General features: G+C 45.5%; 1 protein-coding gene across 1 annotated transcript in view; it reads left to right on the forward strand.

The window, feature by feature from the left end:
* INO80 (INO80 complex ATPase subunit) overlaps nt 1–20,552 on the forward strand; it is a 348,126-nt gene that overhangs the window by 72,000 nt on the left and 255,574 nt on the right. The window contains 1 exon segment of the mRNA XM_033951235.1: nt 19,977–20,097. Coding sequence (XP_033807126.1) covers nt 19,977–20,097 — 121 coding nt within the window.

Here is a 20,552-nt window from a genome sequence, read left to right on the forward strand (position 1 = left end):
TCGGGACAGTGCACGGAGAGTCGGGGAGGGCGAAAGGAGAGTCGGGGTGGCCAGAGGAGAGTCGGGGCAGGCGAAAGGAGAGTCGGGGTGGCCAGAGGAGAGTCGGGGCGGGCGAAAGGACAGTCGGGCAGCATGCGCGTTATACCCGTGAGCGCGGTATACAAAAGTTTTTATACATAATATTGTGGTTTCTGCGCGCTATACCCGTGTGCGCGTTATACACGGGTGCGCGTTATCTGCGTGAAAATACGGTAGTTATATTCTAAAACGATCTTTGCGTTCTGAGAATTTAGCTCTGTTGAAGACGACTGTGAATCCAAGGTTGGTCGATACTGGCATAAAGACTCTTTGCTGTGCAGGAGTTAAGATTTGGACCTCTTTGGTAGGACAGATATGAGACTGGAGTCGGTCCAGAGAATGGCCACCCGGATGGTCTCGGGACTCAAGGATCTTCCGCACGAGGAACGGCTAGATAAATTACAGCTATACTCACTCGAGGAACGCAGAGAGAGGGGAGACATGATTGAGACGTTCAAGTATCTCATGGGCCACATCGAGGCGGAAGAAGATATCTTCTTTTTCAAGGGTTCCACGGCAACAAGAGGGCATCCGTGGAAAATCAGGGGCAGGAAACTGCAAGGTGACACCAGGAAATTCTTTTTCACTGAAAGGGTGGTTGATCGCTGAAATAGTCTTCCACTCCAGGTGGTTGAGGCCAGCAACGTGCCTGATTTTAAGGCCAAATGGGATCGACACGTGGGATCTATTCACAGAGTAAAGGTAGGGGAGGGTTATTAGGGTGGGCAGACTGGATGGGCCGTGGCCCTTATCTGCCGTCTATTTCTATGTTTCTATGAGATTTCAGCCTCCAGGAGTCTACATCCATGAGGGGAAGAACAGCAGCTCCGGAAGATGCAGCTGTTGCAGTTTCAGGTAGAGAATTATACAGGGACAGAAATCAAACCCGTTTCCACTGGAAATCGAATCCATCCCCATCTGCAACCACAAATAATCTCTTCCGTCCCTGCCTGTCCCTGTAAACTTCATTTAATTATGCTACTGAATTAAAGGCTCTGGTAGAGACCCATTTTCAAATAAACAAAGACATTTTATTAATTTGGAAATATTAATTGGGAAGAATACATAATTTGTAAATGGGCCTCTGCCAGAGCTCGAATGTAAATATAAATACTCCAGCTCATGAGGACCCTCAAGCTATGTCAGCTGAGGACTTTCTCTGAAGGTAACCGAGGGTCCCTGTAGCCAAGCTTGGCAGGCAGCAGCAGTGTTCTGAGTCACAAATGCTGACACCTCAGTGGCTCAGAGATGCTGCCAGCAACTGCTACGCTTGGTGGAGGGAAGTTCTGGCCACCTTTTGGAGGAGGTCCTCAACTGGCAGTGCAGCAAGAGTCAGCAAGTACTTTAATACTGGAAAAATAAAACCAGAAATGCATTTCCTTTTCTGTTGACCACAGTACAAAGACATCTGCTATATATATTTCACAAAGCTAACACATTTCAGTTGATAAATTCTTTTTTTTTTTTTTTTTTTAACCTTTTGTCAGGAGATTTTTTTTCCATCAAGTTGATTCCAGTTTCTCTTTCTTCTGCTTTCCTGTCTTTTGCAAATTCTTCTTCAAGCGGTTGCTGTCCGTTGATTTCTCCTACCAAGGTCCAGCATTTCTCTCTTCCCTCCCTCCCTCCCATGGTTCAGCATCCTCACTCCCTTCTATCCTGGATTATTCTTCATCTTTTTCCCACTCCTGCACAACATTTCTTCCTCTCTCCTCCACCCCCATGTGCAACATGTCTCCCTCTCTCTCTCACTTTCCATCATCTCTCTTTCTCTCATTCCCTCCCTTGCTTCAAAGGGAGTGAGAAAAGAGAGAGAAGGATCCAGAGTACCGCTGTACCGGGCCATGGTATGCCCTCACCTGGAGTACTGCGTCCAGCACTGGTCGCCGTACCTGAAGAAGGACAAGGTACTACTCGAAAGGGTCCAGAGAAGAGCGACTAAGATGGTTAAGGGGCTGGAGGAGCTGCCGTACAGCGAAAGATTAGAGAAATTGGGCCTCTTCTCTCTCGAACAGAGGAGATTGAGAGAGGACATGATCGTTCAGGATCGTATCTAATTTGTGTTTGATTACTGTTTCCATAATTTTACTCACTATCGCTGTGAGACTCACCAGTCTGTAATTTGTAGCCTCCGTCCTACATCCCTTTTTGTGGAGTGGAATGACGTTAGCTGTTTTTCAGTCCAATGGGACTCTTCCTGTACTTAGGGAAAGACTGAACAGCGCGGATAACGGTTCCGCCAGGACATCTCTCAACTCCCTAAGCACCCTGGGATGTAGTTTGTCTGGTCCCATGGCTTTGTTCACTTTGAGCTTTGAAAGTTCTTAGTAGACGCTGCTGGACGTAAACTCAAAATCTCGAAATGGGTCTTTCAAGCTTTCCCTTGTCTGCAGCTGCAGACTGGATCCTGGCGCCTCGCAGGTAAAGTCTGAGCATAAGTATTCATTTAGTAGTTTGGCTTTATCAGAGTCCAATTCTACATAATTCCCATCTGAATTCCTAAGGTGCATTATCCCATCTGTGTTCCTTTTTCTGTCACTAATATACCTGAAGAAGGATTTATCCCCCTTTTTAATGATCTTTGCTAGATTCTCTTCCATCCGGAGTTTGGCCTTTCTGACTGCTGTTTTGACAGCTCTAGACTTGGCCAGATAGTCTTCTTTAGTCTCTCATTTTCCTGATTGTTTGCAGGAGATAAATGATCTTTTCTTTTTTTTTTTTTTTTTACGAGGTCCAAAATCTCCGCAGAGAACCACTGAGGTTTATTGTTCCTCCGCCATTTACTTACTGTTTTTATATAGAGGTTGGTTGCTCTGTGTAGGGTAGATTTCAGAACTGACCACATTACCTCTACATTATCTGTTGCGGCCTGGTTTTGCAGCACCCGATAGACAAAATCACCCATGCTTTTGAAGTTAGTACCCTTAAAGTTGAGGACCTTTGTGGATGTGTTAGATCTAGTGAATCCTTTCCTGAGGTGAAACCACACCATGTTTGTGGTCACTGGAGGCCAACGTATCGCCTACCGAAACCTCTGTGACACTTTCTCCGTTGGTGAGTACCAGATCGAGTATCGCCTGATCCCTAGTAGACTCCAATACCATTTGTTTGAGTTGTGCTCCCTTTATGGAGGTTAGTAGCCTTCTGCTGCTGCTGGTCGTAGCGGAAAGTTTGTTCCAATCTGCATCAGGCATATTGAAGTCCCCTAACAACATCGTGTCTCCACGCAGAGTGATGGTCTCTATGTCTTCGATTAGTTCTATATCTATGTTTTCCTGTTGTCTTGGAGGTCTGTATACAACACCAAGATACAGGCATTTGTCACCTGTTTGGCCATCTTAAGATCATCACATACAATCACACCCAAGTCCCGCTCCTCTGTCGTGCTCATAAGTTCTTCACCCCTAAACTGTACCGTCCCCTCAAGTTTTTGCAGCCCAAATGCATGACCTTGCATTCTTAGCATTAAATTTTAGCTGCCAAATTTCAGACCATTCTTCAAGCTTTGCCAGGTCTTTCTTCATGTTATTCATACCATCCTGAGTATCTATTCTATTGCAGCATTTGGTATCATCCGCAGAGAGGCAAATCTTACCAGACAACCTTTCAGCAATATAAAATGTTAAAAAGAACAGGCCCAAGTACAGAACTTTGAGGCACACCACTGGTAACATCCTTTTCCTCAGAGCAATCTCCATTGATTACTACCCTCTGTCCCCTTCTGCTCAACCAGTTCTTGACCCAGCCCGTCACTTTGGGACCCATCCTGAGGTCACTCAGTTTATTTATTAGATGTCTGTGTGGAACACTGTGAAAGGCTTTGCTAAAATCTAAATACGCCACATCTAGTGCACATTCTCTATCCTGGCAATTCCAGTCCTCAAGAGTAGGAGCCAGGTCAGGTTTTCAGGTTATCCCAGGACAAGCAGGCAGCATATTCTCAACAGGTGGGTGACGTCACCGATGGAGCCCCGCAGCGGACAGCCTCGCAAGCAGACTTGCTTGAAGATCTTTGTAAGAGCTTACAAGTGCTGCACCGCGCATGCGTGAGTGCCTTCCTGCCCGAGTCAGGGCGCGTGTCTCCTGTGAGGTACCTTAGTTCAACATTTTCCGCGGAGCCGAGAAGTCATCTTCACTTCAGTTCTGCAGCCCTTCGTTGCCTTCTAGTCGCTGTTCTCGCGTGTACTTTATCTTTTATTTAAAAAAAATAAAAATAATAAAACTTTTATTGTTTCTTTTTTGGCCGGCGGCCTTTTGACCTAGGCTTGGCCGCTGAACCTCGTTCTTTCGTCGGTCGTCTTTTTTTTTTTCTATGTCCCAGCCTCTTAGCCAGTGCGACAGGGTTATTTCAATCACCGACCCTCATCGTCGGTGTATTGTTTGCCTGGGTCCTGAACATTGCCCCGATGCTTGTTCGCGCTGTGCTGCCCTTCAACCTCGAGCCCTTCGCAGATTCTGTGCTAAAATTCTTCAACTATTTGGCACTATGGAGCAGTCTGCTGAAAGGGCCTCGACCTCTGCTTCGGGGACGGCCTCAACTCCCAAGACCTCGACCCCGACACCTGTGGCTGTCTCGACCGAGACCTCGACCACTTCAGCCTCGAAGGTCTTGGCTCCTGTCTCTTCAAAGTCTTCATCTGTGGGTAAGTCTCCTGTTTCTCCTTCAGGTACCCTTCCTAGGAAGCATCTAGAGCAGGGGTGTCCAATGTCGGTCCTCGAGGGCCGCAGTCCAGTTGGATTTTCAGGATTTCCCCAATGAATATACATGAGGTCTATTTGCATGCACTGCTTTCATTGTATGCTAATAGATCTCATGCATATTCATTGGGGAAATCCTGAAAACCCGACTGGATTGCGGCCCTCGAGGACCGACATTGGACACCCCTGATCTAGAGTCTCAGGCATCCCAGGCCGTGCCTAAAGTCCTGCCAGCTCTACGAGACCTCCTGGTAAGCGTGCCTCCAAACATAGGGAATAATCATCCTCAAGGTCGCCCTCTTTGGAACGCACTGCTGCACCTTCGAGACGTGATCCTTTCGTTTCGGTGCCTATGTTAGAGGACATGTTGAAAGACATTCTGACCACTCAGATTTCCTCTGTCATGGCTCAACTCCTCCTGGCCTCGACCCTGCTTTCTACGAGCCAGCCTGAGCCTCCTGTTGAAGCACCTTGAGGCAAGCCTTGGAAGTCTCGTCGCTTATCATCCAGTGACTCTTCGCCTCCTCCTGGGCCAGACTCTCCTGAGCCTCGCTTGAGGTATTCGAGGCATCGTGCTTCCAGCGAGGTTCTGAGTCTTCTCTCAAGCACAAGACCTCTCCTCCGCAACGTAGTCCTTGTCTGGACAGACAACTAAGTCGCCATGTACTATGTCAACAAACAGGGAGGTACGGGATCTCACTCCCTTTGTCAAGAAGCTCTGAAGCTGTGAGATTGGGCAATCCATCAAAACATCTTTCTCAGAGCTGTCTACATTCAAGGTCAGCACAACTATCTGGCAGACAAATTGAGTCGTCTTCTGCAACCTCACGAATGGACACTCACTTCCTCGCCTCTACGTCAGGTGTTTGCTCAATGGGGGACCCCTCAGATAGACCTCTTTGCGTCTCCCCTCAACAACAAGCTGCCTCAGTTCTGCTCCCGGATTCACTCTCCCCAGTGTCTCAAGGCAGATGCTTTCCTCCTGGACTGGACGGGTCAGTTCTCTATGCCTTCCCTCCATTCCCTCTGATTCTCAAGATTCTTGTCAAACTCAATACAGAACATGCCACCATGATTCTGATAGCTCCTCGGTGGCCCAGACAACCATGGTACTCCCTTCTACTTCAACTCAGCACCAGGGAGCCTCTGCTTCTACCAGTTTTTTCCTCTCTGATTACTCAGTCAAGGATCCTTACTTCATCCTAATCTGCAGTCTCTACACTTAACAGCTTGGTACCTTTCAATCTAACTGACTCTCTACAGTTTTCTTAATCTGTACAGGACATTTTGGTAGCTTCCAGAAAGCCGTCCACTAGGCAGTGTTACGGTCAGAAATTTTCTACTTGGTGTTCTACTCGCAACATGGAGCCAATGTCTACCTCCTTGGCTTGAGTTTTGGATTACTTACTTCACTTATCACAATCTGGACTCCAGTCTACATCTATCCGAGTCCATCTCAGTGCAATTGCTGCTTTTCATCAGTCTCTTGATGGGAAACCTCTGTCTGCACACCCTGTGGTTTCCCGCTTCATGAAAGGACTTTTTAATGTTAATCCACCGCTCAAACCACCTCCAGTGGTCTGGGATCTCAATGTTATCCTAGCTCAATTGATGAAGCCTCCATTTGAACCAATTGACAAGGCTCATCTCAAGTATCTTACTTGGAAAGGGGTGTTCCTGATTGCCCTCACGTCTGCTCGAAGAGTTAGTGAGTTACAAGCCTTGGTGACAGATCCACCTTTCACAGTTTTCCACCATGACAAAGTGGTCCTCCGTACTCATCCAAAATTCTTGCCTAAAGTTGTTTCAGAATTTCATATCAATCAATCTATTGTTCTTCCAGTATTTTTTCAAAAGCTTCATTCTCACCCTGGAGAAGTGGCGCTCCATTCTTTGGACTGTAAGTGTGCCTTGGCTTTCTACTTGCAATGCACTCAACCTCACAGAACAGCCCCACAACTTTTTATCTCCTTTGATCCAAATAAGTTGGGGCATCCTGTGTCGAAGCGAACCATTTCCAACTGGATGGCTGCTTGCATCTCTTTCTGCTATGCTCAGGCTGGTCTCCCTCTGCAGGGCTGAGTCACGGGCCACAGAGTTAGAGCAATGGCGGCGTCTGTAGCTTTCCTCAGATCAACTCCTACTGAGGAAATTTGCAAGGCTGCCACCTGGTCCTTGGTTCATACTTTCACCTCTCATTACTGTCTGGATACTTTCTCCAGAAGGGATGGCCATTTTGGCCAGTCTCTTTTACAAAATCTCTTTTCTTAACTTGCTAACTCTCCCTCAATCCCTTTATGCTTAGCTTGGAAGTCACCCACCTGTTGAGAATATGCTGCCTGCTTGTCCTGGGATAAAGCACAGTTACTTACTGTAACGGTTGTTATCCGGGACAGCAGGAATATATTCTCACAACCCACCCTCCTCCCCTGGTTGGCTTCTTAGCTAGTTATCTGAACTGAGGTACCTCACAGGAGACGCGCGCCCTGACTCGGGCGGGAAGGCACTCGTAAACTCTTACAAAGTTCTTCAAGCAAGTCTGCTTGCGAGGCTGTCCGCTGTGGGGCTCCATCGGTGATGTCACCCACCTGTTGAGAATATCTGCCTGCTCCCTGGATAACAATTGTTATGGTAAGTAACTGTGCTATATCCACAATTAATATGTTTGAGATGGATTTGCATGCACTGCCTCCTTGAGATGCAAATCTATCTCATGCATATTTATTGTGGATATCCTGAAAACCTGACCTGGCTCTGGCTTTCGAGAACCGAAATTGCTCTATCCAATTCTCTGGTCACCCAGTCAAAGAAATTGATCAGATTTCTCTGACAAGATCTACCTCTAGGCATCGGTGACCAAAAAGAAGGCTGCTGAGTTTTTCAGTCATAGATATGAGTTGGGAGCATAGGCCTGGGTGCCCTGGTGCAGCCTTGGCCATGGGCTGGTATTCTTTACTCCTCTCTGTGGCACATGATAGGTAGACTTCTGCGCAGGATTATGGTGCACCAAGGGCTGGCGATTTCGAGCAGTACCAGATTGGCTGAGATGTGATGTGCAGACTTTTAGTCCTTCTGCAAAGACTTTTAGTCCATCTACAAAGGGATCAAGGTCTCCAGTCTTGCATGTCATCCTGCTCACACAGGGCTCAATTGTCTTGCAGGATCCAGAACGTTTTGATCTTACGGCATAGCTCTTGAATGCGTGGCAGTAGCGTGTAAAGCCTATTTAGACAGAGTAGTTGCAACCCTTCTGAGATGTAGGAAGAAAGCAACTAGCTACAAATGTGAAAGCCCTGGAAGTGCTTCCAAGCTTGTTGTACTCAGAGGAGTGATGACCTGAACTCGATGCTTATCTCTGTGGTGCTCACCTTCCTGCAGGAAGGTCAGGAAAAAGGCCTAGCCGTTGGCTCCTTGAAAGTTTCTATTGTGGGGCTCTTGTGTTTTGAGCACTGTAGCTGCACTTCCAGATGTGGCCCGGTTTTTGAAGGGCGCTTTGCACCTCTGTCCTCTAGTGCGACAGTTTTTCACAGCATGGAGTCTTAATTTGCTGCTGTGGGTGCTGGCTAGAGTACCCAATGAACCTCTGGAGCAAGCTTCTCTATTGGACTTTACCATCAAAATGGTGGTCTGCACATAGTTCATAACTCTCACCATTTATGTCCTTAACACATGCGATGAGAATAGTATCGTGGAATGTCTCGGGTATAACCTCTCCTGTTAAGAGAACAAAAATTCTGAATCAATTAAAACATTATAAGGTGGACATTGTGGCCCTGATTCTCCAAAAGTGCGTCCCGATTTTAGGCAGTTGTAGACGTCCTACAGCTGTCTAATCAGCCAATCGGGATGCACGTTTTTTTAAAAAAAATGCTCCCCAGCAGGCCTGAAGGTGCCTCCGGGAGCCTAGGGAGACCCGCAAGATGCCTAAGCTCGCCCACAGGCCTTAGGCGAACTTAGGCGGCCCTACACGTCTCCCTAGTAGAGGAAGAGACACTTAAAATGTAGGCCAGCAAAATGCTGGTCTACATTGTAAGTAGACGCGGCCGCTATACTGATCGTGGCAAGGGATCTCCCTGCTGCAATAAAGTATAGCGGCCGCGGCCGCCTGTCCCATCACCAACAGGAGGATGCCTAATGCCTCCTGTCGGAACCCCGAACCCCAGAACCCCCTCCCCCCCCAAACTCGTAATCGCCGACAGGAGGATGCCCAACTCCTCCTGTCGGAACCCCCTCCCCCCCCCCAAACTCGTAATCGCCGACAGGAGGATGCCCAACTCCTCCAGCCGGAAAGCCCAACGACCCCCCGCCCCAACTAATCTCCCTCCCCCAACTAACCTTTCAATGTTGGTCAGCTGGACGGGTCTTGCTGCCGTCCAGCCGACGGGTCTGCCTCGTGGAAATGAGACGGCACGCTCCATCCCGGCCCATCCCCGCTAAATCTAAGGCCTGATTGGCCCAGGCTAGGCACCTTGGCCAATCAGGCCTTAGGATTAGTGGGGATGGGCGAACCCGCTATGCCTAAGGCCTGATTGGTCCAGGCTTCTACAGCCTGGGCCAATCAGGCCTTAGATTTAGCGGGGATGGGCCGGGAAGGGGCCTTCCGTCTCATTTCCACGAGGCAGACCCGTCGGCTGGACGGCAGCAAGACCCGTCCAGCTGACCAACATTGAAAGGTTAGTTGGGGGAGGGAGATTAGTTGGGGCGGGGGGTCGTTGGGCTTTCTGGCAGGAGGAGTTGGGCATCCTCCTGTCGGCGATTACGAGTTTGGGGGGGAGGGGGTTCCGGGGTTCCGACAGGAGGAGTTGGGCATCCTCCTGTCGGCGATTACGAGTTTGGGGGGGAGGTGGTTCTGGGATTCCGACAGGAGGAGTTGGGCATCCTCCTGTCGGCGATTACGAGTTTGGGGGGGAGGGGGTTCCGGGGTTCCGACAGGAGGAGTTGGGCATCCTCCTGTCGGCGATTACGAGTTTGGGGGGAAGGGGGCTCGGGGGTTCCGACAGGAGGAGTTAGGCATTCTCCTGTCGGTGATGGGACAGGCGGCCGCAACAACCGCGGCCGCTATACATATTGCAGCAGGGAGATCCCTTGCTGCCATAAGTATAGCGGCCGCGTCTAATTTAACCCGATTCTCTAAAGACGCCGGTTACAGAATCGGCGTTTAGTATAGGCCGATTCTGAATAGGACGCCTCTCCCGGGCGGCCTGCCTGGGGAGCATTTTTTTTAAAAAAACGTGCATCCCGATTGGCTGATTAGACAGCTGTAAGACGTCTACAGCTGCCTAAAATCGGGACGCACTTTTGGAGAATCAGGGCCTGTCTGTCTGCTGGAAACCCGCTTGACTGATATAGAACAGTGTTCTTCAACCGCTAGTCTGCAAAAAAAAATCTTGCCGGTCCATGAAGGATTCGGGTCCCCGCCACAACAAAAGGTGCTGGCGTCAGCTGACTTGCAACTTTCTGTTGTCATCGCTATGCTGGTACTCCTGCCTTCGCCGGGACTCCTGCCTTCCACCGTGTATGCTGGGACTCCTAACACATATGCCTTCTGCCTTTGTCTACGCACCACCAGACCAGCAGCGGCAGCTCTGTGTGCTTTTAAGGGCCTTTGCTAGGCCTGCCCGCTTTGATGATGCGATGTGGGCCGGCCTACCAAAGGCCACGAGGCTGCCTCATGAAAACGCGGCTAAATTACTGCTTAGGGGAAGCTGTGTGCCGAAGTTAAAAGCACATAAAGCTGCCGCTAGCCTAGAGAGAGGAAACATTTGCTGGAGAGGGAAGGGAGAAGGGTACTCCTGGACAAGGGAGGGGAAGGGGAGGTACTGCTGGACAGGGGAGGAGGAAAATAGGAAGGAAACAGTTGGCAGGGAGATTAGAGGAGGGGAAGGAGTCAGGATAGAATGGAGAGATCAGATGAGGGAAAGGGATGAGAAAGTAGAGAGAGATTGATGCTGGGAAGAGGGGGTCAGATGAAAAATAAGGAGAGAGGGACAAAGATGCTAGATCTGGTGTAGGAGAGATAAAAATGAAGAGAGCAGAATGAATCGTAAAAAGGAGAGAGGGGACACAGGCTGGATGGAATGGGGAGAGGGGCATAGAAAGAAGGCAGATACCATATGGAAAGGGGAGAGGGTAGACAGTGGATGGAAGGGGCAGATACTGGATGGAAGAGTGAAAAGACGATGAAAGCAGAAGCCAGAGACAACAAAAGATAGAAAAAATAATTTTATTTCTATTTTGTGATTAGAATATATCAGATTTGAATTATGTATCCTGCTAGAGCTGATGTTGGACATAACTGGGGAGTGCAAAACACAGGCAGTGCTTCTTTAGCTTCCATTTGGCTTAGGGCTCTCTCTGACCAAGGGGCAGTTGCCCTAGTTGCACTCCCCCTAACACCATTCCTGCCATGTTTGACTGCGGTATTCTGTTAACATGATATTTGTGTAGCATTCTGTAATAATTTGGCTTATTCAATTTTCTTGATAGTAGAGGAGATATATGTGAAGGGGAGGGGAGACAGGGGTTTTGTTGATCCTTGCCCTGTATTATATGTATTTATAAAATGACAATTGTACAGACTATTGTTTCTTTTTATACTTTAATAAAATATGTTCAATATGAAATCAACTATTTGAGGCTTGTGCAGATGGGATCAGGTGGTTTGTGGGAATGGGGCGGCAATGTTTTTAAAAAAAAATTTCAGTCTTAGTAGTTTGCTGGTCCACAAAATTATTATTTTATTTTTGCCGGTACATAGGTATAAAAAGGTTGAAGAACATTGATTTAGAACATTCCAAACTTGGTGGGTGCAGTATATGTGGCTTCTTCACCACAGAAACAAGCGGGCGTAGCCATACTAATTCATAAATCCTTGCCTTACACAGCCCACATAGTAGAGTGACCCCTAGGGGCGTTATTTGTTGCTTCATTTGATGGGTACTTATTTGTTCTGTGTTCTGAATGAATACGCACCCAATGTGTATGATCATTCATTCTTTGAGAGTCTAACTGCGTTGCTGCTGGAGCGGGTGGCAGATCCAGTGTTTTTGGCGGGAGACTATAATCAGGTTTTAGGAGTTGACCGCTCCACTCCTGGGATTTCCCTTGGGGGTTCACGGACACGAGGCATTCCACCATATCTTTGCACAGCATTGGATTTGGTTGACCCCTGGTGTCTGCTTCATACTACTGAACGAGATTACACGCATCAGTCACATGCACACGGAACGTTCTCTAGGACTGATTATATTCTTACTACCAGACATTCCTTTGTAAAATGTTGATGCAGCGGTCATTGGCTCCTCCATTATATCACATCATTCTTTGATTTGGGTGGACGTGAATGTGGGCTCTGGTCTGAGAGGCGTTTTCCTAGCTACTTGTTTCAAGATGTCCATTTTAAAACGTTTTTGCAAATTAAATGGAAAGAGTATTTGGAATTTAATGGTCAACATCGTCCTAACCCTGACTTGTTCTGGAATACTGCTAAAATTGTTCTTCAGGGGGATTGTATTGCCTATGTTATAGCCTGAAATAGACGATTATCTAGGGGAATTCTCTATTTAGAATGAGACTTGGCGGCAGCCTAATGTCAGTATAATATTCATCCGTCTTCTGCTGCAAAGGAAAATTTGGCCCTCAATTCTTTCATACATGAATGTACGGTCAAAATGTTTTACCAGAAGTTTAAATATCATCGCTATGGGAACTGATCGGAAAAATTACTCGCTCCTTTAACAAAACGGGCGAAAGACCAGAGATTTGTTTTGGGTCTAAAAGATGGCCTGGGGAGGCTACAGCATACTACAGATCAGATAGCGGGAATTTTTCTGAACCATTTTAAAGATATCTATGGGAGAAAGGACTCGGGTGCAGGTCCTCTTGTCCAGGACTATATTGAAGATTCTGGTCTGCCTACTTTGATGGATCGGGATATTGAATCTCTGAGCACACCTATTACCATTAGAGAATTACAGAGGGCTATCTAGATCCAGCGAAATTACTCTGCCACTGGACCGGATGGCTTTACTGCCAAATTTTATAAGTTGCTGTCCTGTCAGATTAGACCGCCCTTGCGAGATTATTATACCCAAGTTATAGATAAGGAGGAATTCCCTAGGGGGGCCAATGAGACTTTGATTATACTGATTCTAAAACAGGGTAAAGAGGTGACCACCGCCGAGTCCTATCGCCCTATTTCGCTCCTAAACATTGATATCAAAATTTTGGCCAAAATTCTTGCTGACCGGCTTTCCTCCATTCTTCCGAGACTCATTGGGTTGGAACAGGTGGGTTTCATGAAGGGCAGACAGGCTGTACATAATGTTCATAAGGAAATTCTGGCTCTTGCTCATTCTCACTCTCAAGATTTATCATTGTTGCTACTTAGCTTAGATGCAGTACGTGCCTTTGATCAGGTGGATTGGATATATTTGTTCAGGGTGCTGGATTATTTGGGGATGACTGGTTGGCGTGCTCATGCAATATGTACTTTATATGCATTCCCAATGGCACGCCTACTGGTAAATGATATTACAGATGCCTTTCTGATAGAACGGGAACTAGACAGGGTTGTCCTTTGTCTCCACTCCTTTTTTGCTCTATTTAGAACCTTTCTTGCGAACAGTAACCAGGGATCCTGGGGTCTCGGGGAATAGCCTTTTCAGAACGCATAGTAAAGGTATAGGCCTTTTGCGGATGATTTACTTTTTACTTTAACGCAACCACGTAATTCCATCACTCACCTTCATTCTCTTGAAGAGTTTCGGTTTTATTCGGGTTTTACGTTGAATTACAAAAAAATCCAAGGCATTAGAGGTTCCCTCTACCTTATAGGACACTTGGGAGGGCGATTTCCCCTTTTCGTGGGCTCCCACCTCGATTAAATATTTGGGGATCTGGATACCTCAGGATACTACTACTCTTTATGCATGCAATATTGACCCATTATTGGAGGAAACCTTGCAGTCCCTCAAAATTTGGTCAACTTTTCCTTTATTAGTGGTGGCACGGGTGGCTGTGTTTAATATGGTTTTATTTCCCAAATGGCTATAGAGGTTTCAAGTACTTCCCTTATTGTCTTATAATCATAATATCTAACTTACTAGAGGCCTACAACGTTATGTTTGGGAGGGTAAGAGACCACGCATGACATTTTCCAGGATGTGCCTGCACAGGAAGAAGGGGGGGGGGGGGGGTATGGGCTCCTAAATGTATGATGGTATACAATTACTTATCAGATGTGACACATTAACGACTGGTTTTGAGGCACATCTTGTTTTACTGTTACTCAGTTGGAATTAACGTTGTTCCCTCCCTGTCATATTAGCTATTTGCTCCATGTTTCTGCTCCGGCCCTCCGCCTGGTGGTGGCACAATATCCTATATTTGCCCCTGCACGGCGGACGTGGCGATGGGTCTGTAACTCTTTGAAGTTGTCATCTTCAAATGTCACAATCAACAATAGTAACCTCTTCAAACTGGTCAACGATCTTTACAATCTCGAGACAGTTACCGACAACCGGGACGAGGAACCCACACTAACCGCCAACTCCCTAGCCGACTTCTTCAACTCCAAAATACTGAAACTAAGATCTTCGATAACTGCCCCTGCCAATCCCCACGGGGACTTTCCAACCCTCCAAGACAACAACAGTCCCAAACCAGACCCGGGGTTCAGAGCAGACCTAAACTGGGATCAATTCACTACTATCGATTGGCAATCCTTCAACAAATTCTATAACAAATATACCAACTCCTTCTGTAGACTAGACACCTGCCCCCCTAACGTCATGAAAACGGCTCCAACCCACTTCAAAGCAAATATGCTGGCATGGGTCAACCTCCTACTGTCTACCGGAAGCTTCCCAGCAGAACAAGGCCACATCTCGATCACCCCAATCATAAAAAACACAAAAGAACCACCCAATATCCCGTCCAACTACAGACCGATCGCAAGCATCCCACTATTCACCAAAATAGCAGAAGGGCTGGTCAATGCCGAACTTACCACATACCTTGATAAATTCAATATCCTAAATGACAATCAATCAGGCTTTCGCTCCAACCACAGCACCGAAACCATTATAGCCTCTCTCCTAGACCACCTTCACAAACTCTTCAGCCAAGGCTCCAGCGCCTTGATTGTACAACTCGACCTGAGCAGCGCATTCGATCTGGTCGACCACAACATTCTCCTTGACTGCCTCTCCTACATAGGCATCTCGGGCCAGGTCCTTAACTGGTTCCACGGGTTCTTACGGAACAGATCATACAGGGTATTCAAAAACGACGCCTTCTCATATAGCTGGGAGAACTCCTGTGGCGTGCCACAGGGCTCCCCCCTATCTCCCACCTGTTCAACGTCTACCTCGCCTCCCTAGGAAACCTTCTGCAAAACCTCAAGCTCAAATTTTTTATCTACGCAGATGACATCACTATAATCATCCCGCTAACCAGTTTTACATCAGAGCTCCTTACCTTCCTTTCAAGCATACTCAATCAGATAGAACACTGGATGTTATCATACAGACTAAAACTAAACCCGGATAAAACAAAATTCTTCCTAGCAACCCCCAAAGATAAAATCAAAGACACCACAATTCAAGTAAAAGGATCCGTCTTCCCCCTTGAACACAACCTAAAAATACTCGGCGTCACACTAGACAAACATCTATCCCTCGACAAACACACGGACAATACCGTCAGAAAAAGTATCTCGGTGCTTTGGAAACTCCGCACCATAAAAAAATACTTTGACGAAACTTCATTCCGCCTGCTAGTACAATCCTCCATCCTCAGCATATTGGACTACTGCAATATCATTTACTTAAGCTCCACAAAAAAAACCATCAGGAGACTCAAAATGATCCAGAACACTGCTGTCCGCCTCATATTCGGCCTGAAAAAATGGGAACACATCACCCCTTTCTACCACAAACTCCATTGGCTGCCATTAGAATCCAGAGTCCTATTCAAATTCGCCTGCTTCTGCTATAAAACAGTATTTGGTTTATCCCCAAGCTACATCATCCCTCACTTTGCCCTAAATCACAGCATCAAGGACTCCCGCAGAATCCAACTATTCGCCTACCCCTCCCTTAAACTCTGCCACTCTAAAAGATTCCTCGACAAAACCCTCGCCTTCCAAGCCACTAAGCTAAACCCATGGTTATCCCAAATGGCCCTCAAGGCCCCCAACTACCTCGGCTTTAGAAAACTACTCAAAACCCGCCTCTTCCAAGACCAGGATCCCAACGCCCCTTCTATCTAACACCCACTCTCCCCTCTACATCCTTCCCTCACCCCCCCCCCCTGGCAACTTTGATCAATTTGTTATTGAACCGCTCATAACCCCGCTCAACTGCTGTAAACCACTTGTAACCTTGTTTAATTGATGTGAACCGCCTAGAACTCTTCCGGGTATGGCGGGATACAAAAATAAAGTTATTATTATATTATTATTATTATTATTATTATTATCTGTATCTACTCCATACTTGCCGATCCAGGGCAGTTGTAATTTGTTGCCTGATCTACAAAATGTAACTTTTAAGCGGTGGGCTGATCAAGAATACAATATTTATTTCAGTTGTTTACCGACGAAGGACATTTGGCTTCTTTTTCCTCATTCCAATCTACGTTTGATTTACCAGCGGCGGATATTTTTGCCTATTATCAAATCCGACACTATGTTCAATCGCTGCCAGGTGGTACATTGACAGAGGACTGCAGAGAGGCTAAATCCGAACTATTCAGTTTTTCTGCTCAACAATTGGTGCCTCTTTGATTTCATCAGGTGGGCTTATGTGACAGCCAACCAGGTCCCAATTTGGAGGTCTTGGCAACTTCTTGGGCAGAAGACCTTCACTCACTGCTCTTTGACTGCCTCACAACTACAAGAAGTGGTAAAGAACCTGTGGAGGGTGTCTGCTAATGTTATTCATTGGGAACTTCAATTGAAGATTGTTTTACAATTTTATATATCACCCATGCATGCCTATCGGATGGGGATTACTCCAGTTCATACTTGTCCTAAATGTGCACAAGCTCACGCTTTCTTGGGTAGGAACTGGGTTTGCCCCTGCATCCACCAGTTTTGGCTCTGTTTGGGCCATCATACTTCTACTTTGTGGCACCGGTGCTGGAGTCGAGCCCCACGAGCACTATTCGGAAACCAAAGGGAATTGACAGCTTTTATTGCCAGAGTGATGCTCCTGGGCAAGAAAGCCATTTTAACTAATTGTTTATCTAGTGATCCGCCGTCTTATGGTCAATGGCGATCGTTGATGATTGCCCATGCCTCTTTGGAATGTAGGCAATTCAGTAATCTTGATGCAGGATCTGGCCGCTGCTTTTGTCTGATTTGGGAACATTTCTGGATGGATTTTAACCATGGGAATTTGGGGGGAGGGGAATGTGTTGTGCACCTCTGTAAGAATTCTGTTATTTTCTATTGTTTGCTTTACTAGCACTTCTTTGAAACTTTAATAAAAATATTTAAACATACCATCTAATTGATATTTTTGGTGTCAATTACATCAGCCCAATGAATGATGGAACTGTAGGCATTTTCATGCAGAGATCCCTAATCAGTCATGATCTTATGCATAGGTCCTTTTTTCATAATTGAAAATGGCTTCCAGCTTCCACGCGTGTGTGCAGAATCTTTGTGGTATATGGAGGTTTCAAATGAATTTTGACTGTTGGATCATCTGTTCATATTTGCGGGGCCTACCTGTAAAGGTCGAACGCCTTCGAAAGTGACAATTTCAAGATGGATCCATAGGGCCATTTCTTGCGCCTTTATCAGAAGTGGAAACATACATCTATATCCATCTAGGCACACTCCACTAGAGGTATGGCTTCCTCATGGGTGGAATCTTCAGTGTGGTCCCAGAAAAAAATCTATAGGTCCTCTCTCCATATGTTCATGAAGTTGTACAGGGTGGATGTGGCTATCAAACAGGACTACTCATCTACTCATTGAAAAAATATGACCACATCACAGAAGCATACCATGACTCCCAATACAAGCAAGAGTACACTTCAAATTCTGCTGCCTACTATTCAAGGCTATTAATGGAGAAAGCCCAACCTACTGGAACAGCTGACTAACTCAATCCTCCTCAACCAGGCACAGGAGAACCCACTCACTATTCACACACCCACCATCCAAAAAATGTAAAACAAAAAAACTATATGACAACCTAATAGCCACCAAAGCAGCTAAACTGGACAGACAAATCACCATTATGTTGTCATCGACCATAGACTACAAAACCTTCAAGAAAGATACTAAAACCCTACTCTTCAAAAAATACATAAAACCTATTTAACACGACCAGTTCCTACCCAAACCCCACCTACCCACCCTATATCCTTAATATACTCTAATATGCTTCTAATTTCCCTACAAATTCTAATATACTTATAATTACCCAACTTTTATCACCTTAAGACCTCGACAACTCTTTGGTAATTCTTATCTAACTCTTATGACATCTCTTATGCTATGTCACAATTCCTGTAAACTTTTATGTAATTCCTGAAAACTTTGATGTAATCCGCCTTGAACTGCAAGGTATTGGCGGAATAGAAATCATTAATGTAATGTAACTATATATTAGAAAACAAATCACTTCATTAGGTCAGTACACATCAATGCCAGAAAAAGTATTTTAAGGCGAAAGAAAAGCTTCAGACACGGAGAGGTGTTCCCACTCTCTTCCACCCAAGCATCACTGGCAGAAAACTTTTGCATATAACTTAATATCTTCCCTCCATTCCTCTTTTTGGTTATTTGTGGTCAAACAGGACTATGCATTCGGATCTTCTGTCAGCAGGCTCATCTGTCCCACCCTAAACTCGGGGGACTGCTTTGATACGTTCCACAGGTTCAGGAATAGTGTCGCACTAGAAGGAAAGAGAAGTTCTTACCTAGAAAATCTTCTTTCTAATAGCAGACACACTATTTCTGCTGGTCCCGGCAAACAACCAGCACTAGTACATTCATTTGTACTTTAGAGCACTTGATGCACTTTATATGTATGTTTGAAGTATTTATTTATTTATTTATTTCTAACTTGTGGAGTATTTTTGATACTCTATTTCTGAAGCCTGCCCTGTGAGATGTTGTTCATTTGCCTGCTTACTGTCTCAGATGTGCCGCAAATGCCATATTGATGAATCTAGGGGGGTATCTATAGAATCTCCCACACTCTTAGTGCAGATTGTGCTCAAGTTGGTGGCTTGTTTTGTTTGCCTTGTTATGTATTGCAAATTTGTTTTATCTGGGTTGTTTGTTTATTTATTAGATTATTATAAATTGTTACGAACAGAAAAGGAAGAAAGAAAAAAACAAAAATAGTATCACATTATTTCCTACTAGCCCACATTAAGGGTAACATAGGAGGCAAACAATCAAAGAAATACAAATATACACGAGCAGGTAAATGTTTGTTTTATCTGTTATGTTAATGATATGAGCAGAACTGACATGTTTCTCTGGGAGACTCCCCCCTACCCCTCCCTATTTAATTTCCTCTCCAGGGCTGATTGATGCGAACTGAGGAATTGGAGGACAGCCAAGAAGGATGGGAAGTGGAGCAAAATAATGCTTATGAGGCTCTCTATAAGAGCTCTTGTGAGAAAGGATTGGTTACCCACAGGTTCAAAAATAGAGTGTCTGCCTACTAGAAAGAAGATTATCGAGATAACAACCTAATCTTTCCCAGGCTTGATCTTCTTCTGGAAAGATGTGAGCTGAATCCAAAAAGAAAAAGGAATTCCTGCATTTAACTTAAGATTCAATTCTGTAGATATCTTTTTGCACATTGCTGGCATGACAAGAACATGAAGCCAGAGCTATTGGTGGAAATGTAAAGAAGTTTTTGTTGTGGACTGCAGGATGAGTCAGATGCTCACTGATGGGGCAGTGATTAGAGCTACAGCCCCAGCACCCTGGGGTAGTGGGTTCAAGTCCCGTACTGCTCCTTGTGAGCCTGGTCAAGTCACTTAATCCCCCCAGTGCCCCAAATACATTAGTGTGTGAGCCTGCTGGGACAGATAGGTAAAAATGCTTGAGGATCTGAATAATTATATGCGGAATATAAATAAATAAATAAAAAGAAGTGAATTTGAAGTTGCACCTTTTTTTTTGGTTACTTCTCTGCTATAATCGACCTTTGCTGTTTGTATTTCAGCTGCAGCAGTACCAGTACTATAGCGCAGGCTTGCTGTCCACTCACGATCCCTTCTATGAGCAGCAGCGTCACCTGCTAGGACCCAAGAAAAAGAAAATCAAGGAGGAAAAAAAATTGAAAGGTAAGATTTGTTTTAAATTAATTTAAAATTGTTCAGGCTTTTTTGCATCCCTTCTGGTATACTTCAGTATTTGTTGCTGTCTGAACTGCCTCAATTTCATTTGCATATGGCTGTAAAGTATGAAGCATACTGTTTGTGCCATCTGTATTTTTGACTTCCAAAAGTTTGCAAGTGTCAGGAGCTTTCATAGAAAACTGAAGAGAAATACAAGGCAGTTAGATGATATATTCCAAACAAAAACAAATTGAACACTCTTCCAAAACTCACTCAGTCCATATTTTTGTCAGTTTTGATGAACAAAATTAACTGTATAACTCAAAACTGTCAAAAATATGGACTAAGTGAGTTTTGGAATTGTGTTCTTCAATTGTTAAACTTTTTATTGAGGATAAAACTATGATTAGTGTTTGGCATGATTTGGTATTGTGATTTTTTAAATTTTTTTTAGCTCTTAA

This window comes from Geotrypetes seraphini, chromosome 7 (genome assembly GCF_902459505.1).
Source record: "Geotrypetes seraphini chromosome 7, aGeoSer1.1, whole genome shotgun sequence".
In the NCBI taxonomy this organism is placed as follows: Eukaryota; Metazoa; Chordata; class Amphibia; order Gymnophiona; family Dermophiidae; genus Geotrypetes; species Geotrypetes seraphini.